The 19,002-nt window shown below is 40.7% G+C and overlaps 1 protein-coding gene across 1 annotated transcript in view; it reads right to left on the bottom strand.

Moving 5' to 3' along the window:
* The window catches only part of TSGA13 (testis specific 13), a 43,713-nt gene extending 25,285 nt beyond the window's left edge, over positions 1-18,428 (bottom strand). Inside the window, exon 1 of the mRNA XM_059397496.1 lies at positions 18,355-18,428. Coding sequence (XP_059253479.1) covers positions 18,355-18,428 — 74 coding nt within the window. The remainder of the gene's footprint in view (positions 1-18,354) is intronic.
* Between the last annotated feature and the right edge of the window lie 574 nt (positions 18,429-19,002).

Genomic DNA, 19,002 nt, shown 5'->3' with positions numbered 1-19,002 from the left:
AATGTTCCTCTGGTTTTAAAGCTGGACCTCACGGCTTTTACATTTAGGAACTGGGCTAGGAAAGGGTTGGGAGATGTTTTTATGATGGTAGATCTGGGAAAATGACTGAGTCCCAGAGAGATTTAACAGGAGATGAAAAGAATGATATTTGGGAACAATTTGGAATTACACCCCAAGGGGGAGCCTGGATACAGGAAATTATTGAAAGTCGCCCTCTGATGGTAGCAGCTAGAAAGTCCTTAATGCAAAGAATGGGAGGAGGGGCAGGGGAGAGTACTTCTCTGATGATTCCTGGGAATAAAAACTTTGGGAAAGAATAGTTCGGGAATCCATTAGCAGATACAGAGGGATTTTGAGTTTTTAGGACCAGTTTAAACATGAGCCAAGGTATTGACTTAGAGTTGAGGGAACCAATACAGCTAAATATGTACTGGAGAGCTGATCAAATTAATAGTTATTACATTATTACATGTAGTTTGGGAGTTCAAATTCCTAATTTGGGATGTGAAAAAAAAATAGCCTCTAAACTCTGACTAAAGCAATGTCTGAGCTTTATATAATCTGATCTGCAAGGAGGCCAGTCTAATTCCCCAGTGCCCGCTCTCTTTATCTTATATATATGGCCAGACATCTTCGAGTGGTTCCTAATATGCTAGAGTAGTCCTCCTTCTCTCACTGCATAGGCTTAGGCAGCTATTCAACACATGCAGACTTTAACCTTTTCCTGAAACTTTGTCCTGGAGATGGTCCATTGGACTGGTTGGTAGAGTTAGCCCACACATACCCTCAGGAAATCTAGATTCCACATTGATCCATAAGCACTTTTAGAAATTCTCCTAGAAAATTTCATAATGAGATTTATAAAAAGGAAAAAAAAAAAAAACCACTACACACAGGTACCATATCAGATTAAAACCTTAACCCAATCAAAACCCCAATTACTATAGGGGGAAATATCTACATATAGAAGAGAAATACATTATCCTGTGAAAAGCTGTTTGGTCAGTGATAGTTCAAGTCACACAGCTAAAACATCTAGGGGTCCCTGACTGACTTAGTCTGTGGAGCATGTGACTCTTGATCTGAGGTTTAAGTTTGAGTCCCATGTTAGGTTAGAGATTACTAATAAACTTAAAAAAAGAAAAACATCTAATGACACTACTTTTTTAATATTTGGAAAACCTTATATGTCTTTTTATGACTTTAGTGAGTCTAACATGTTCCATAGGAAAATATTGGCTGAGAAAAATGAATAAAGCTTCAGTGGACCTATAGGACAATAACAGATAGTCTAATCAATGTGTATTTGGAGGCCTTGGTAAGAAGAGGAAGTATATGTGAAGACATAGTGGCCAAAAGTTTCCAAATTTGGAGAAAAACAATAATCAGTGGATTCGGGAGGCTATAAATGCAAAGCAGGATAAACAAAAACGAAATAACGTGGAGGCATATTTTGCCCAAACTTCTGAAGACCAAGGATGCCTGGCTGGCTCAGTTGGTAGAGCAAGCAATTTTTGATCTTAGGGTTGTGAATTGGAGCCCCACCACCGAGATTACTTAAAATCTTTTTAAAAAGGGATGCCCAGGGTTGCCTGGGTAGCTCAGTTGGTTAAGTGTCTACGTTTGGCTCAGGTCATGATCTCAGGGTGAGGATCGAGCCCCACATCGGGTCCTTGCCCAGCGGGGAGCCTGCTTCTCCCTCTCCCTCTGCCTGCCACCCCCTGTTTGTACTCTCTCTCAAATTTAAAAAAAAAATAAACTTTAAAAAATAAAATTAGAAAAGGGACATCTGGGTGGCTCAGTCAGTTAAGAGTCTGCCTTCGGCTCAGGTCATGATCCCAGGGTCCTGGGATTGAGCCCCGCATCAGGCTCCCTACTTAGGGGAGCCTGCTTCTTCCTCTTCCTGCTTTCCCTGCTTGGCCTGCCACTCTCCCTGCTTGTGCTCTCTCTCTGGCAAATAAATATATAACATTTTTTTTTAATCTTTAAAAAAAGGCTAAAAATTTTCTGAAAACCAGTGATAATGGGGCAAAATGTATACAATTGTTTAATCTAGGTTAAGGGCAGATACTATTCTTGCAAATTTTTCTTTTAAGTTTTAAATTCTTTCGTTACCAAGAAAACAAGATGGAACCAAAATACTGGTCAAGAGTAGGGAGAATAGAAGGAGAAGTTCAGACGTAAACAGTTTTCTAAACACTTTCTCTTTGGGAGGATAACATATTTCTTCACTTTGTCAAGACTGCATGTTGAAATTTGAAGAATAATTACTAAGAGCATATACAGATATATCGTACCGTCTATCTTGCCTGTTAATATTGTAAATGTTCCCTTGCTTTGAAATGCCGATTTTAGTATATGTGCTGCCAAAGCGAGCACATGAAATGCCAATTTTATAAAAGCATCTCTCTCAATACAAATATCTTTCATTGTTTATTTAAGAAAAATTCATATTCATGTCCACAAAACTCAATATGACTTTGAAAATGCATATTTTAAAAACATGCAAGTAGTAATTTGATTTACATTCAAAGTACAGTTAGCAGAATGTTGAAATCATATGTAGTCATTTTATAAAGCACAAGTATTGACAAGGGAACATGCATTTCAGATGTCGCTGGTGTTGAGAGACCAAATTATTGCATCAAATCAACTGTTTAGTAATTATATAGTTTCTGATCAGAAAGCAATTGGAAAGCATTTCTCTTCCTAACACGATGATTTTTTTTCTTCCTGTATGTTTTAAGAACTTGATCAGGATATTTTTGTTGACATAAAACCCATTATAGTATTTTCATTTAAAATGATAAAAAAGTACACTCCTGCTTAACATTTTTAATATAGAACATCTGGTGTGCAGGAAAGGCTTATTGGCTTAAGTAGGAGATACCAGAGAAGAAACTTAAAATTTTTAAGTAAAGAGAAGGAAATAAAGAAAAACTGATGCAATATAAGTCAAGAAAGGGAAAAGAAGAGAAGCAGAAGCAAAACATGGTAAATTGAAAATATAAAGTTAAATATTAGAAGTAAGCCCAAATAAACTAATATTCATAACAAATATAAATGGATTAAGCTCACCTATGGGAGAGACATTCTCAGGTTGGATTTTAAAAATTTAGCATGTACATTGTTTACTAAGACACATCTGAAATATAAAAATACAGAATGCTGAAAACAAAAGAATATAGTGCTTTCCAATTGTTAAATCTCCTCTACATCTACCTAACTTGCTTCCTGTACCGTCTATGTTATCAGCAATGTCCAAGAGTCTCCCCTGCAAAATAGATCCACTAACAGAAGCTTAGTGAGACCCAGGTGAATTTAGGTAGGTGCTAGGTTATCTTGGCTAGGATTAAAATATATATATATATATATATATCTAGAGGCTTTCATCTGGCAGGCTGGCAAAATACCTTTACGCTATAGTGCCGGGACTGAATTCCACCAGCTTCATTTTCCAGATCCCCTTGCTAGCTAGCTTCTGGTTGTGTTCTGCCAATTGGTGGCACTTTTAGGAATTGGAAAGTAGAGGAGGAAAGAAATTTCCAGTTTGAGCCTGCATACCCGTCAGCTCCAGCCTCCAGCTTTTTCAAGAATTCCCAGCAATAGCCTCATCATGCTCCGTCATGACAGAAGTAACTGCCAAGCCCACCTTACTCTTTTAGCCATTTCGCCATATTCCCATTAAGTGGGCTGGGCGGTCTATGTACCAGCACTGAAGTGTCCTCCTCTCTAGATTCTGGTAACATCACAGCTTCCATTTTATTCTTCTAGCTCTGGGGAGGGTAACTTCATCCTAGAGATATTAACCTCTGAATTACCTCAACCTCTCTTTTTTTGCTTGTTCAGTGTTCCAATTGTGTAACCAGTTACCTTTTATCCAATACCCTTCATTTTAAATATCAAGCATGGGAGGGGTGGGGCAAGATGGTGGAGAAGTAGGAGACCCTGTTTCAACTGGCCTTCTAAATAGAGCTAATTACCTACCAGAACACTCTGGACACCATGAAATCAGCCTAAGATGTAGGATTATACACTTCTGGATCTCTTCGGGGGCAGAAGACACCAGTCGAGAGATAAAGTGGAGTGGGAACGTTCGGACTGATATTGGAGGTTAAATAGAAGGGGGAGGTAGCTACCAGGAGCAACCCACTGGAAAATAATACCCCAGTACGAGAGTGCCCTGTGCTTGGGGACCAGCATTAACTTGGAGTCTGGTTGAAATATCAAGCATGGTTTCCACTTTTCTGACTGGACCCAGACCCACACAGGAATTTTGATCCTTTCACTATCTAAAAGATTATTATGCGGGTCCAGGAAGTATCCTAAAAGCCTTGTTAAAATTCATGTATGCCAGGGGGCACCTGGCTCAGTTGGTTAAGTGGCTGCTTTTGGCTTAGGTCATGATCCCAGGGTCCTGGGATCCAGCCCTGCATCAGGCTCTCTGCTTAGAGAACCTGCTTCTCCCTCTGCTTTCCTTATCCTCAGCTCATGCTCACTCTCTCTCTTGCTCTCTTGCTGTTATTCTATCTCAAAAAAAAAAAAAAAAAAAAAAAAAACTTAAAATTCATGTATGCCAGGAAGTGGGAAATAGAAGGACTTTGACATCAGTACATCTTGTAAGGGTCCAGTTTGGGGGTATGTGAAGATATCTCCTTCCAGGTAAAGGAGCGATCTTTCTTAACACTAAGAAAAAGACTTGACATTACTTCGAGGCAACAAATGACATGTTTGGACGTGTTGTGTTGACATATTCAACAGGTGACTCTCGGAAAACTGTCAAATTTGAGTGGAGCCCAAAGCAAGAAGTTTCCTCAGCTAGTTCAGACTGCAAATAAGCAGTCTGTCACTTGGCTCTTATAATTCAGTGATCCAATGATGCTAAAAGTTCAGGATGATGAAAAGAGCCTGCGTGAAGCCTTCATAATAGGATCACATTAGTGATTCCCAGGGGAAAAAAGCCATGTCCTTGTGGACATGTCCAAGTAACTATTCTTCTTACGAACCCAGGTTATAACTTCTTTGGGATCTAAATCCAAAAATAAAAATGCTGGATCGTATGATAGGCATGTTTGTCTAATACAATTTGTCAAACAAATGCTGGATGGCTCACCACAATTGCATATTCAATCTGTTTTCCCACCAGTAGTCCTGGAGGTTCCTACAGTCCCGTATCTTATTGCAGACACTATTCTTGCCTTGCCCAGAAATTTAGGAATCCCTTTTTCTGTCTCTGTGGGCTCAGCTCCCAGTTTCTGTGTGATTTGCTTCTAGCTGGTCCTAAAAAACTTTACAGGAATGCCCTTGGGCTGTTGGAGCCAACAGCCTTAGATCAGAGAATAGGAAGTGCATAGGGGTTTAAGTCACCCCAGGGCATCAAGTAGGCAATGGGTGTCTGCAGTAGTAAATATTTAAGCCCAGGGGCACCTAGGTGGCTCTGTCAGTTAAGCAGCTGACTCTTGATTTTTGGCTCAGATCATGATCTCAGGGTCCTGGATGGAGCCCTGCGCTGGCCCCCCACTCAGCGGGGAGACTGCTTGAGGATTCTCTCTCTCTCTCTCTCTCTCTCTTCTCCTTCTGCCCATTCTCCCCTAAAATAGATAAATACAATCTTTAAAAAAAATTTATTAAAGCCCACTCCTTTGCCTTAAAATGGCTCAGATTTAGATGTAATGTCCTTTCCAGAACTGTCCCCTCTGACATCAGATTGAAACTGGACCACTGTCTCAAAGACAGACAGTGTCCGACTTATGATGGCTTGACCAATGATTTCTTTATTTTACAATGGTGTCCACACAACATATATACAGTAGAGACCTTACTTTGAATTCTGAAGTTTGATCTTTTCCCAGGCTAGCAGTAGATGGTAAGATCCTCTCTCACAATACTGGATAGCAGCAGCCAGCCCTTCCGGTCAGCCACAGGATCCCAAATGTGAGCAAACCACTCACTTACAATAATTCTGTTTATCACTTTTGCAATGGTACTCAATCAATTACATGAAATATTCAACACGATTATAAAATAGGCTTTGGGTTAGATTATTTTACCCAACTGTAGGCTAACATAAGTGTTCTGAACACGTTTAAAGTGGGCTAGGCTAGGGGTGTCCAGGTGGCTGCCCTTGGTTCATGTCACAATTCCAGGGTCCTGGGATTGAGCCCCCCATCAGGCTTCCTGCTCGGCAGGGAATCGGCTTCTCTCTCTGCCTCTCCCCATGACTTGTGCTCTCCCTCTATCTTTCAAATAAATTATTTTTAAAAAAATAATAAAGTAGGGGCGCCTGGGTGGCTCAGTGGGTTAAGCCGCTGCCTTCGGCTCAGGTCATGATCTCAGGGTCCTGGGATCGAGTCTCGCATCGGGCTCTCTGCTCAGCAAGGAGCCTGCTTCCTCCTCTCTCTCTGCCTGCCTCTCTGCCTACTTGTGATCTCTCTGTAAAATAAATAAATAAAATCTTAAAAAAAATAAAGTAGACTAGTCTAGACTATGATGCTTGCGAGGTTTTGTGTATTAAGTGCATTTTTGACTTACCAGTATTTTCCACTTACAATGGTTTTAACCCCATCATAAGTCAAGGAAGATCTGTCCATCGCTGCTTGGTTTCTTCCATTTTTCTGTCCTCTGTTTCCCTTTACCAAGTTATCGTGGGATGACTTCCTTAATAAGTCACTTGCAAATGAGTCCACAGCTCAAGATCTATTTCTGCAGAATATGATCTAAGACACATTATCACACACATACTTAGTATCACTAAACTTTCTAATTTTCTTCTAATAGATGTAAATTGATATTTCAGTGTTTTTTAATCTGCATTTTCCTGATTATTAATGAGTGTGAGCGTTTCTTCAACTTTATCAACTTTTGGTTTCTTCTGCAAATTCTGGTTTCTAGCTTTGCCCATTGTTTTATTGGGGTTCCTATCTTGTAAATCTTGTAAATTTACAAGATTTTTTCTATATATTCTAGGTATCAGTCCATTGTTAACTTTAAAGAATACAAGCAATCTTTAATTCTATTATCTATTAATTTTTTTCCCCAGGGATAGAAGATTTTTTTAAAGTGCCTCCACCAAGACTTTAAATTAACCATTTTATTTTCCTTCTTTTTTTTTTTTTCAGATTTTATTTATTTATTTGACAGAGAGATTGACAGCGAGAAAGGGAATATAAGCAGGGGAGAAGCAGGGGAGAAGCAGGCTTCCTGAGCAGGGAGCCTGACTCACATCTCCATCCCAGGACCCTGGGATCATGACCTGAGCTGAAGGTAGATGCTTAACAACTAAGCCACCCAGGTGCTCCCAAATTAACCATTTTAAAGTAAACAATTCAGTGACATGTTGATCATTCACAACGCTATGCAATCACCATTTCTACCTAGTTCCAAAACATTTACATCACTCTAAAGTAAAACCCCTTATGCATTAAGCGGTTTCTCTCTGTCCTTCCAACCCTCAAGCCCCTGGCAATCACCAATCTGTTCTATGGATTTTTCTATCCTGGATATTTCCTATAGATGGAATGATATATAATATGTGACTTTTTGTGTCTGGCTTCTTTCGCTTAGCATAATGAAGTTACTTCAAATGTGAAGTTCATTTGTGTTATTGCATATATCACTACTTTATCCTTTTTATGGCTCAGTAATATTCCATTTTATGGGTACACTACAATTTGTTTACACATTCTTCCACTAATAGACATTTGTGCTATTTCCACTTTTTGGCTATTATGAATTGAGTTACTATGAACATGCATGAACATACACTTTTTGGAGGACTTGGTTTTACTTCTTTAAGGTATATACCTCAGAGGGGAATTGCTGGGTCTTACGATAATACTATGAAGAACCATCAGACTGTTTTCCATAGTGGTTGAACCATTTTATATTACCACCAGTAATGTATGAGCATTTCAATTTCTCTACATCCTTGCCAATATTTATTATTTTTTCATTTTAAAAAATTGTAGCCATTCTAGTGGGTGTGAAGTGTTACTTCACTATAGTTTTGGAAAGTTTTAAATTTCATATAATAAATTCATCAGTATTTTGTCTTATGGTTTGTGTTTTCTAAGTTTTGCTTAAAAATACATCCCTGCTCTTAGGATATAAAGATATTCTCTGAATTTTTTTCTATGGCTTTTCTCCCCACATTATATCTTTAACTCATGTTTTGTATTTGATGGTAGGTAATGATGCAATTTTTATTTCTCAATATAGTGATGATGTTAGCTGATAATTTGGCTTATATTGCTTCACTGACTGAGCCACTTTCCTCAACATCTTCTGTGAATACATATACCAATACATAGAAGCACACATAAATACATACATACATCTTCATCTCTCCATGGATTTTTGGTGCCTTGCTTGGTATAAGTTAAATTCTGATGCATAAAGGGTTGTCTCTAAACTCCCTGTTCTATTCTACTGGTCTATTTGTTCTTGAGCGAAAACTAGTTTATATCAGGTATTGAGAGCCAATATTCTGTTAATATCAGGTAGGATAAATTCCATTTCCACACTCATTCTTTTTTTAAGATTTAAAATTTTTTTAAAGATTTAATGTTTTTAATGTTTTTTTAAAACTTTTATTCATATTTAAAAATCAGGTTATCACCTTCCTCAGAATGTCCAACTGGAATTTTGGGTTGGACTGGTTAAAATTATAGATTAATTTAGGAAAACATTATTGTAACAAAGTTGCATGATACCAAAATATGAAATTTTACCTATAGGTCTTCTTTATATCCTTTATTAATTTTTTCAAAAATAAGTCATTCTACTACCAAGCTGTACCATTTGAGAAGATCAAATTCCGTTTTTTTAGATTTTCTTTATATCCTTTAATTTAAAAGTTTTCTTCACAAAAATCTTATGTACATTGGATTAAATGTAGTTACTTCATAGTTTTGTTGCTACTGTGAATAGTATATTATTTTTGCTACATTTTCTAGTTGGCTACTATTGGTTTAGAGAAATTGGTTCTAATGTTTGTTGATTCTGCTGTTTCTCCTAGATCAATGATCACATCACCTGCAGATAGTGGCAGTTTTATCTCTTTCCTTTTAGCCATTTATATCTTTTTATTTACTTATAAAGTTGGCCAAGGCTTTGAGTAAATAATAGTAGAGATGGGGCATCTTAATCTTGCTCCTAATCTAAAGTTTCCCTATTAATTATGTTTACTATTGATTTTTGACATATAAACTTTATCAAGGTGAAGACTTTCCTCCTATTCCTAGTTTTCGGAAAGTTTTATTTCCATCATAAATATATGTTTATCAAAAATCAAGTGTTTTTGCTGCCTACTAGCACAAGATATTTTTCTGCATTTTTCCCTTTAGTATATTGATGTGAATTTTATTGAAAGATTTTCTTATTCAGACTCATACCTCAGTTTCTAAGGTAAATTTTAATTGATCAAGATCGGAGGATTGGTGACAATGAGGTTTAGAGAAAAGGTCCATCTTTCCTCTTCTTTCCTTTATAACAAAATTCTTGAAAGTTGTATATATACTTATTGTATATATACTTATTATCTCCAATATTTCTCCTCCCATTTTTCTTGATGCTGCTTCAAAGTGCTATATATCCCAACACTTTCCCAAAACTGCTCTTACAAGTGTCACCTGCATTGCTTCTTCCAACAGCAAATTTAGGTCAATTCTTTAAATTCTCAGCAGCACTTGTCATAGCTGGTCAAACCCTTCTTGGTTTCCAGGCACCACATTGTCAAAAGCATATTAAAATCCAGACTCATGTATCTACCTACCACCTTCATGTTTCCAGTAACCCAAAACCTTTGGCATCAACCTTCTCCCTTTCTCTCCCATCTACATCCAGTCCTTTAGCAAATCCTGTCACCTTTACCATTCACTAACCCTGTTACCATCATGGTCTAAACTGCCATTGGCCCGTGAATAGCTCACTGTAATATCCTCCTAGTTGGTATCCTTCTCTTAATCTCCATCCTCCTTTCCATGTGGGGTCTAGCTCAACACAGCAGACAGAATGATGATATAAACACATGTCAGATCATGCTCCTTCTCGGTTCAAAACCCTCCAATGGTTTCCTGTCTCATTTGGAGTAAAAGCCAACTTTCTATCAATGTCCTACAAATTGTTACATGGTATGGCCTCCACCTGTCTCTTCCCCTCCTTTACTTCTCTGATATTATCTCTTAATAGTGTTCTCCCTGCTCAATCTACCTCACCCACCAGCCTTCTCTCTGTTCCTCGAACACTCCGATACTCACATCGTAGAGCCTTTCTGTGTGCTATTCGCTATGTATGGTTTGCTTTTTCCCAGTTATCTACAGGCCACCTTCCTGACCTCCTTCAAGTTTTCCCTGAAATCCTCTCTGTCATCCTATTGAAGATGGTGATAATATTCCTCGGCCAATATTTGGCATATCCCTTCCCTGCTTAATTTTCTTATTGTAACATGTGAATATATAATATACTATGTATTTTATGTGTGCACTTTATTTTATGAGCTGCTTGAGGTTAAAAGATTTTGTCTCCTTTTTTTGGACTACTCAGTCCCCAATATCTAGAATAGTGTTTGGCACATAGTATGCTTGATAAATAATTTTTAAAGAAATGTGTGCTGAAGATCTCCCGTGTGCTTCTTTAGACTCACTCTTCACTTGTTTCCAACTCTCTGCCCACTTCCTGCTCTCTGCCATGAGACGCTGATCTGTTTGTTGTGCATCCTTTGTCCTCTGGCTTCTGGTTGAGTTTGGTAAGATAAGAACCCCAGCAGGAGATGAGAAGGAAGAAGGAGACTGAAGTCAGATGATATACTCTCTTGGCTCTCTCCCTACTGGGTTATGGCAAATGAATGTCACAGTTTTCCTCTAGGTGGCCCTCTCTTCATGATGTTATCCTGGGTCTTTTTGTTCCACCCTCTGCCTTTGGGGTCTAGCTCTGGTAACAGCACTAGGGTACTACGCTCTCCTTTGTGCTACATGCTGCCTATACCTTTGTAAATAACCCTTTTAACCTCCTTGAAACATCTTATTTTCACATGCCATTTGTTTCTGCTGGGAACCTGAATGTTAGAGAATGAATGAAGGAACTGCTCAGAATGAACCCAGAGTGTATGCATATCTGTGTTCCCTGTGGCTGGTCACTGAGAGGCTCCTACTGCAGAAAAGGCTGAATTGTCAGGTAAATAGCACGACCTGTACTACAAATGTCAATCAGACTCTCCAAACGCTGAGAGCTCGTTTCACCGGCTCATGAATGAAGTGAAATAGTGGCAGATTTGGAGTTTATACATAGGATCAATAACATAGATTTATTTTCTGTCTCAAGTTATGAACCTGTGAGTAGCAGCAACATCTGAGCCCTCACAGCCAGGTGAATGGTAGCAGATCCGAATCCCTTCAGTCATGAATGGAACTGCTTTTTCCCACCATGGGAATGAACAGTTACTCTGGATATGAATTGGTCTTTCTTGCCTGCTCTTTCTCTCCCATAAGCATCATTTTTGGACTTCGTGTTCATTCACTAACCTGACATTTCATGTAACTTTGTTTTGGACCAAAAAATTCGCTCTTTCCTGAAAGAGTAGAGCAAAAGGTTGACTACGCCCATGAGATCCACAATAAACCACAAAAACCAATACTAGGTTTTTGCCATGTGGTACATCATCTAGAAGCTGCTGGGTAGAAAGGCTTTTGAAGACTCAGTTTTGGTGTCAGTTGGGAGACAACACTTGCAGGATCAGGATGCTTGATGGGGCATGTGTTCTGAATCAGGACTCTATATGGGATTGATTCTTTCAAAGTCAGAATACACAGGTCAAGGTAAGTAGCTGCTTGGGATTCTTATATCATTTGCAAAGGTTTTTTCCCCCCCTTTCTTCAGTGCTTTGGGCTTTGCTTGTTTAAAGCTCCTAATACCAAAAGAAGAGATGCTTCCATCTGGACATCCACAACAGCCCCATTGAATTAGAAGCTGAGACTGCCTCCTGCCCATTTGGGGCCCCTCATGCCACTTGAAGATTAGATTTAAAAGGAGTTTATGATGTTTGTTGGTGTGAATCTGATCCTTGAGAAAGCTGCTGCCGCTGTACTAAGAAGGCAAAGATGGAAAGAGGAGTATGGGTAGAATCCAGGGGTCTTAGTCACTGCTAGGAATCGTTCTTTTGAAACTTCCTTTCCTGCCGATTCCTACCAATTCATCTATTAAAACAGTCATTTTCAGTTCTTATGACTCCTTGCTCTTCATCCCACAACTTAAATCCTATCGCGATTTTAAGGTCTTCCCTAAACCCTTTATTCACCCTAGTTTCCAGTGGCTTAGAGAGGAGGGAAGCAGTCTGGCTCTCACCCTCTCTCTTCTGGCACATGTTCTTCTTCTTCTTCTTCTTCTTTTTTTTTTTTTTTAAATTTTATTTATTTATTTGACAGACAGAGATCACAAGTAGGCAGAGAGGCAGGCAGAGAGAGGGAGAGGAGGAAGCAGGCTCCCTGCTGAGCAGAGAGCCCGATGCAGGACTCGATCCCAGGACCCTGGGATCATGACCTGAGCCAAAGGCAGAGGCTTTAACCCACTGAGCCACCCAGATGCCCCTGGCACATGTTCTTCTGATGACAGGAATAGCAGAGGTAGAAACCTTACTTTGGGCTGCTCAGGAAGAGATTGTCTATGTCTCTCTTTGGCTATTATTGCCTCTGGACACAGTGTTGACAAGATGGCGGCTTCCATAGTCTCCCCTGAGACCAAACTCACTGTCAAGCTCTCCCCCTGGCTACCTTCCACCTGGGTGCTCACAGCACATTCTTTTCATGGGGTGCACCTTTGCCTTGCTGTGGCAGCCCCACAAGACTGCCCCCAGTCTCTTCTGCCCCCTGCAGCTAACTTCCAGGCTCGAAGGCAGTTGGAGGAGCCAAATATGCAGTTCCTTCCCAGAGCTGAGAACTTGAGGAAGGAGCAGTCTTGACTCACTCTCTTCCTTGTTAGCCATCCCCTGCCATTTCCCTTCCACTTTCCCTTCTGATCTCAGAGCACAGGGCAGGTCCCCTGGCAGTCTTTTGGCCGAGCAGACATTCAGCTAGAGAACCAACTGCCAGCTCCTTTACAGGACATGGCTGGATGCTCCCAAGAAATCCACATTGTGAGGAATTACTATATTAAAATGGGTCTCTTTGTGGCCAAGAGACAGTCCCCTGAATGAACTGAAACCTGTGTCAGTTTATAAGGAAAATAATGCAATTTCTCCTTTAAGACAGGGCCAAGTGTGGGATCAGCTAGACACATGATGCTCCTTGGTAAGCCCAAGCTGGACTCTCCAGGCTTCTACTGACATCCGGTTCAATGCCATCCTGCAGGGATTTGACCCTGTTGCTAAGCCTCTTGCCGTTTGGCTTTTAGAACCACAGACAATCTGATATCCTCAACTGTACCCCTCAAGGGAATAGGCTCAACCCTGAAAAACAATTTAAGAAGACATTTTAGCATCTGGCTCTATTTTATGCCAATTCTCAAGGTGACGTGCTCAGCCGGAAAGAAAGATTTAACCCAGCCCCAATGCATTATTCTACTTAAATCAGCACCTGACAGGTAACAGAAGGCCTTAATTTCTCTTCTTTCCCTAGTGATTCCACTGTGAGGGAGGTTGCTTATGTCTTCTCAGGAATGACTAATTTCTCTAACTCCTATACCAAGCATTTACAGTTGGACACCTGGAATTGACTTCCCCACAATGATGTACTATGCATTAAATATGATGGGACGCCAAGCTACAGTATCTTAGGAACGCAGCATCACAGACCTGGCCGCCCACGATCTGGCTCAGTTCCTCCACACATCCCCTCACAGGCGACCTTCTGAGGTCTCCCTCTGAGCCCTCTCATGGCCACCTGATACCACCCAGGCTCGCCCAATTCGAAGAGCTTCTTCTGATTCAATAGGAGCATGGCTGGACATTTGTCGCTCAGGACCCCTCACAGTCGGTCTCAGAACTGCAAAAAGACCGTAAGGCATTTGCAAAGCTCAAGGGTATTTAATTTCTAGATAAGTCTGCTGTGATCTGATGAAAATCTTTGATAAGGGCTCTGTCATCATTATAATTCTATTATTCTTCATTTTGAGGATTCCCATTACACTTGGGGATATCGATGGTTTCGAGGTTATTGGCATAAGTTGCCTCTGCTAAAATTTTAAAGTTATCATGTGATTCAAGGAAAAAACGATAGGTATATGTGTGTGTAAATTATAATCGTGTGTGTATGTGTGTACGTACAGAGAGACACAGAGATGAAAAAGTGAAAGATGAATAAAGCAAATGTGGCAAAAGGTTAACGTTTGGATGATCATTGTGAAAACGAGATGGCAAGTGTGTGAAGTATTATTGCAACTTCCTGTCTAAAATCATGTGAAAATACAAAGTTAAAAATATATACAAATACCTATGTAAGGTATGCTCAAGAAACTTACAATATCTATTCCACAATATTAGCGGTGATTAGCATAAGACTGTGGGATTACAAGACCGTTTTTCTTTTACTTTTTCAATTTGTTTCTAAATGGTCTACAGTGGAAATGTATTGTTCTTGCTCTGTAATAAGGATAAAAGAGCATTCAAATTGTAAATTGGTAAAAGGGAATGTTTTTCAAAGTTGGTCTTACTGGCCATGCCAACCCCATGAGAGTACTGCTTGTCTTAGGGAATGTCAGTGAGATCTAGTGTTCCATAATGTGCTTTGAGGATCTCCTGTTTTCAGAGAATAGGAATTTTGTCCTATCACCTAAGGAAGTTTAAAACACACACACACACACACACACACACACACACACTGGTATCCCAATAGCTCTCCCAAGTTACTGACATTTCTTGGATAGCTTTCAATATCCTTCCTTTTGATATCCCTCGATACCCACACATGACCTTTCTCTGCTTTTCATCTTCAGAAGTCTGACCCAGTCAAAACACTCTCTTGTCCTCTGGCTTCTAGTTAGGTTTGACCAATGGGGAATAAGTAAGGAAAGATCTGTGGAAGGGAGGAGAGTGAGATCAGAGTAGTTTTTTCTGGATTCCCACCTAGCAGCTTCTTACAAGTTGGCTTCCCCCCTAAACTAAAGAGCATCACACCTGTCTGGGGACCCCTCTGCACAGCTCTCTCCCTTTTCAGGTTCTGGTCAGTCCTTCTCCTTGCTCTTTTAAGACTAGAAATGGTAATGGCACCCCAAATTACTAGCCTCAGGATACCGAACCTCAGGATACCTAACCTCTATGCACAACTTTGACAATAGTACCTTTATTAATCTCTCCTCTATTGACCCAATTTGAGTGTGCCATGTTTCTTGCTGGGATCTTAAATGACATGGTAATGTCTGGTGCCTTGTGACTTGAAAAGGAAAATACATCAACTATACCTGATAGGCTCCAATAGAAGTCATTTTCCTACCTGTTATCTCTTAAATCTTCCATAAGGCCTCTTAAAAATATTAGCCACAGGTGACTCATAGAGATTGTTGCCTGCGTCTCTAACTTGGCTCAGATATAACACCCACTACAATTATTTGCTGCCATTAATATGGTCCATGTTTTCCTTTAGATCTTGGTGTACTCCTGTGAGCAGCATTCCCCTTCCTTGTGATGCTCGGCAGCTTACTCTCAGCATAATTAACCATAGTTGCTTGAATTCTTCTGACTTCTACCATTTTGTGGAATGGTAAGACCTTTCTCCTGGTGTTCCCTTCTCCCTCAGAACTTTCTTGCAGGGTTGCATCAATGATGCCTTATCCAGAGCCCATTCAGAAGTATTTGTGGATCTCCAAGCTCCATAATCCCAGTGATTTTTCTCACTTCTGAGAATGAAATGCCTGTTGTCATGTGGACTTGCCCCTAAAGGTGACTTTTTCAAAGAAGACTCGGTGCCTTATAAACTTGTCGAGTTACCAGTATTTTATTATAGCTGATCTACCTAGTCACCCATCAGCCTTCTACCTGGGGGCTCCTTGACTGGCCTCCTTGTTTGGTGTTGTGCCTCCTATCGCTCTGACAGGACATGGAGTCTTAAAAAATAAACAAGTGGTCTCCGAACCTCTGGATGTGCATATTGCCACAGACAGCATCCAATTACAGCCCTGGAGAAAATCTTTCAGCTTTTGTTGAACTAAACTTGGTATTCTGGGCAATAACGGAATGGTTGACCTACAAAGCCCTAGTCAATAAAGTGCCTTATGTCTCTGCCAAAGTATAAAGAATGAATGCTGAAACCCTTTAATGCTAGACCTAAAACACACACAGTGAGGGGCAAGGGCAAATCTCACAAATAATCCAGGGGAATATCACTGTGACATTGTCTATGACCCCAAACCCATTAAGCTGATGGCTGCCTGAGAAGAGTGGTTTTGTGTTTGCTATACAAATACTTGGGAAGATGGGAAGGAGGTCTATTTTCTAGGACTCCAAAACAAAAACTATCTGGATACCATAAGAACTACATCAGGATGAACCAGACCCTCAACACAATCACAGTGGTCCCCTAAAGAGGATTGCATGTATGTTCAGGACCTCCTGGGTAACAAGGCAAGATTGCCTGTTACAAGGGCATTACTGTAACTAATGACTAACATTTTGCCAAAATGGACTAGAAGACTCTGTCTGTCTCAGTCACTCCAGCGACTCCAGATCAAAATGCCCGCATTCATCCTTAAAAATGGTGCTGGGAAGAGAAATTATGAAATATTAATAATCTAAGGATAAAGATATGTAGGATTTGAAACTCCGAATTAATACTTCCAAGCTCTTGATGGACCCTTCCCTTTTACTGTCCAACCTGGGAATTCATCAGGGAAGCAGATGCCCCATTATAGACTCTGTAGTTGTAATTGAGTAACTAAGGGTCATTAAAATGTCAAACAGGCTTCAATGGGGAAGAGATAGATCTGAATCTCCAACTGCTTTGAAGATGAAATCCATGCTCCTAGCTAAAATTAATCCCTCCACTTCTGTTCTAGATTCCAATGCCCTTTGCCTCTTCAAGAATATCACTCCTTCAGGGCTGTCTGGGTGGCTCAGTCGGTTAAGCATCTGCCTGTGGCTCAAGTCATGATCCCAGGGTCCTAGGATGGAGTCCCATATCGCATCAGGTTTCCTGCTCAGTGGGGAGTCTGCTTCTCCCACTGCCTCTTTCTGGACTTGTGCATCCTACCTGTCTCTTGTTCTCTCTCTCAAATAAATAAAATCTTAAAAAAAAAAATCACTCCTTTAATTCTCCCCATCTCTGTCTTGTATTAACAACTTTTAACTCCCTCTTGGATCATTTTCATTAGCATATAAACAGACTATTTTTCCTCATTTTTAAAAAAGATTTTATTCAGGGGCGCCTGGGTGGCTCAGTGGGTTAAGCCTCTGCCTTCAGCTCAGGTCATGATCTCAGGGTCTTGGAATCGAGCCCAGCATCGGGCTCTCTGCTCAACAGGGAGCCTGCATCCCCCCCTTCTCCGTCTGCCTCTCTGACTACTTGTGATCTCTGTGTGTGTGTGTCAAATAAATGAATAAAATCTTAAAAATAAGATTTTATTCATTTATTTGAGAGAGAGTGAGAGAGAGAAAAAGAGCACAAGGGATGGGGCTGGGGAAGGCAGAAGGATAGAGGGAGAAAGAGAGAAGCAGACTCCCTGCTAAGCAGGGAGTCCAATGCAGGACTTGATGCCAAAACTCTGAGATCCTGCCCTAAGTCAAAGGCAGACCCTCAACAGATTGAGTCACCCAGGCGCTCCTTTCCTCTTTTTTTTCTTAAAAGCAATCACTTTCCTTTACCCCGTTTTTTCCTAATAATTTCCATTCCATTTCTTTGCTCCCATTTGCAGAAAAATGTCTCAGAATAGTGCCCTATAATCATGGTCTTCGGGTTCTTCCCTCCGTTTTTCCCAAATCGTGGCCATCTGGCATTTACTCCTACCACTCCACCACCAGAGTGCTCTCACCACGGTCACTAATGACCTTCTAGTGGCTAAAGTGGACGGCCAGCTCATCCTACTTGAAAATAGCATGAGCACCTGACCAAGCAGACCACTCCCTTTTCGGACACTTTCTTCACTAGGCTTCTGGGACACCATGCGCTTGGCTTTCTCCTACTCCTCCGGTCCCAGCTCGATCTCCTATGTTGCTTCCTCCTCAACTCTCTCGGTTGTTCACGTTGGAGTGCCCCAGGGGTCAGTCTTAGCCCTTCTCTTCTCCCTCTACACACTCTCTCTTGAGCAGCCGATGTGGACTTATAGCTTTAAATATGCTATTAATTCCACATGTTTATTTCTAGCCCAGACCTTTCTCTCCAACTCCAGACTGACTTCATTGTCTCTTCAGATTTTCTACAGGGACATTGAACATACTCAGACTCAACATGTCCGAAGCGGAACACCGGTTCTTCCTCTACAAGCCTACCTGCACTTCTCGCCTTCCTCATCTCGGTTGATGGCAACTGCGTCCTCCCCGCACTCTGGTCGAAGAACTTTGAGTCGCTCTGATTCTTCTCATTCTCTCCCTCCCCACACCAAATCCCCTAGAGAAGTCTATTGGCTTGTCCTTTTTAAAATGTCAGATTTGGGGCGCCTGGGTGGCTCAGTGGATGAAGCCTCTGCCTTCGGCTCAGGTCATGATCCCAGGGTCCTGGGATCGAGCCCCGCATTGAGCCCCGCATCAGGCTCTCTGCTCCGCAGGGAGCCTGCTTCCCCCCCCCCCCCACCTCTCTGCCTACTTGTGATCTCTGTCTGTCAAATAAATAAAATCTTTAAAATATATAAATAAATAAAAATGTTGGATTCTGACTGCTTCTCACTGCCTTCTCTAAGCCACCGTCATCTTTTACTTAAAATTACATTGTCACCCAACATATTTCTTAGTTTAAATCCTTCAAACAGCAGTCAGAATGTTCCACTTAAACCCAAAATAGATCATATGATGCTTCAGCTCCAAATCTTTGGTGACTCCATTTCACCCAGAGAAAAAGCCTTTGTTATCACAGTGGCCTATAAGGTCCA

Source organism: Mustela nigripes, chromosome 4 (assembly GCF_022355385.1).
Source record: "Mustela nigripes isolate SB6536 chromosome 4, MUSNIG.SB6536, whole genome shotgun sequence".
NCBI classification, from domain to species: Eukaryota; Metazoa; Chordata; class Mammalia; order Carnivora; family Mustelidae; genus Mustela; species Mustela nigripes.
This window is presented reverse-complemented; position numbering and strand designations above follow the sequence as displayed.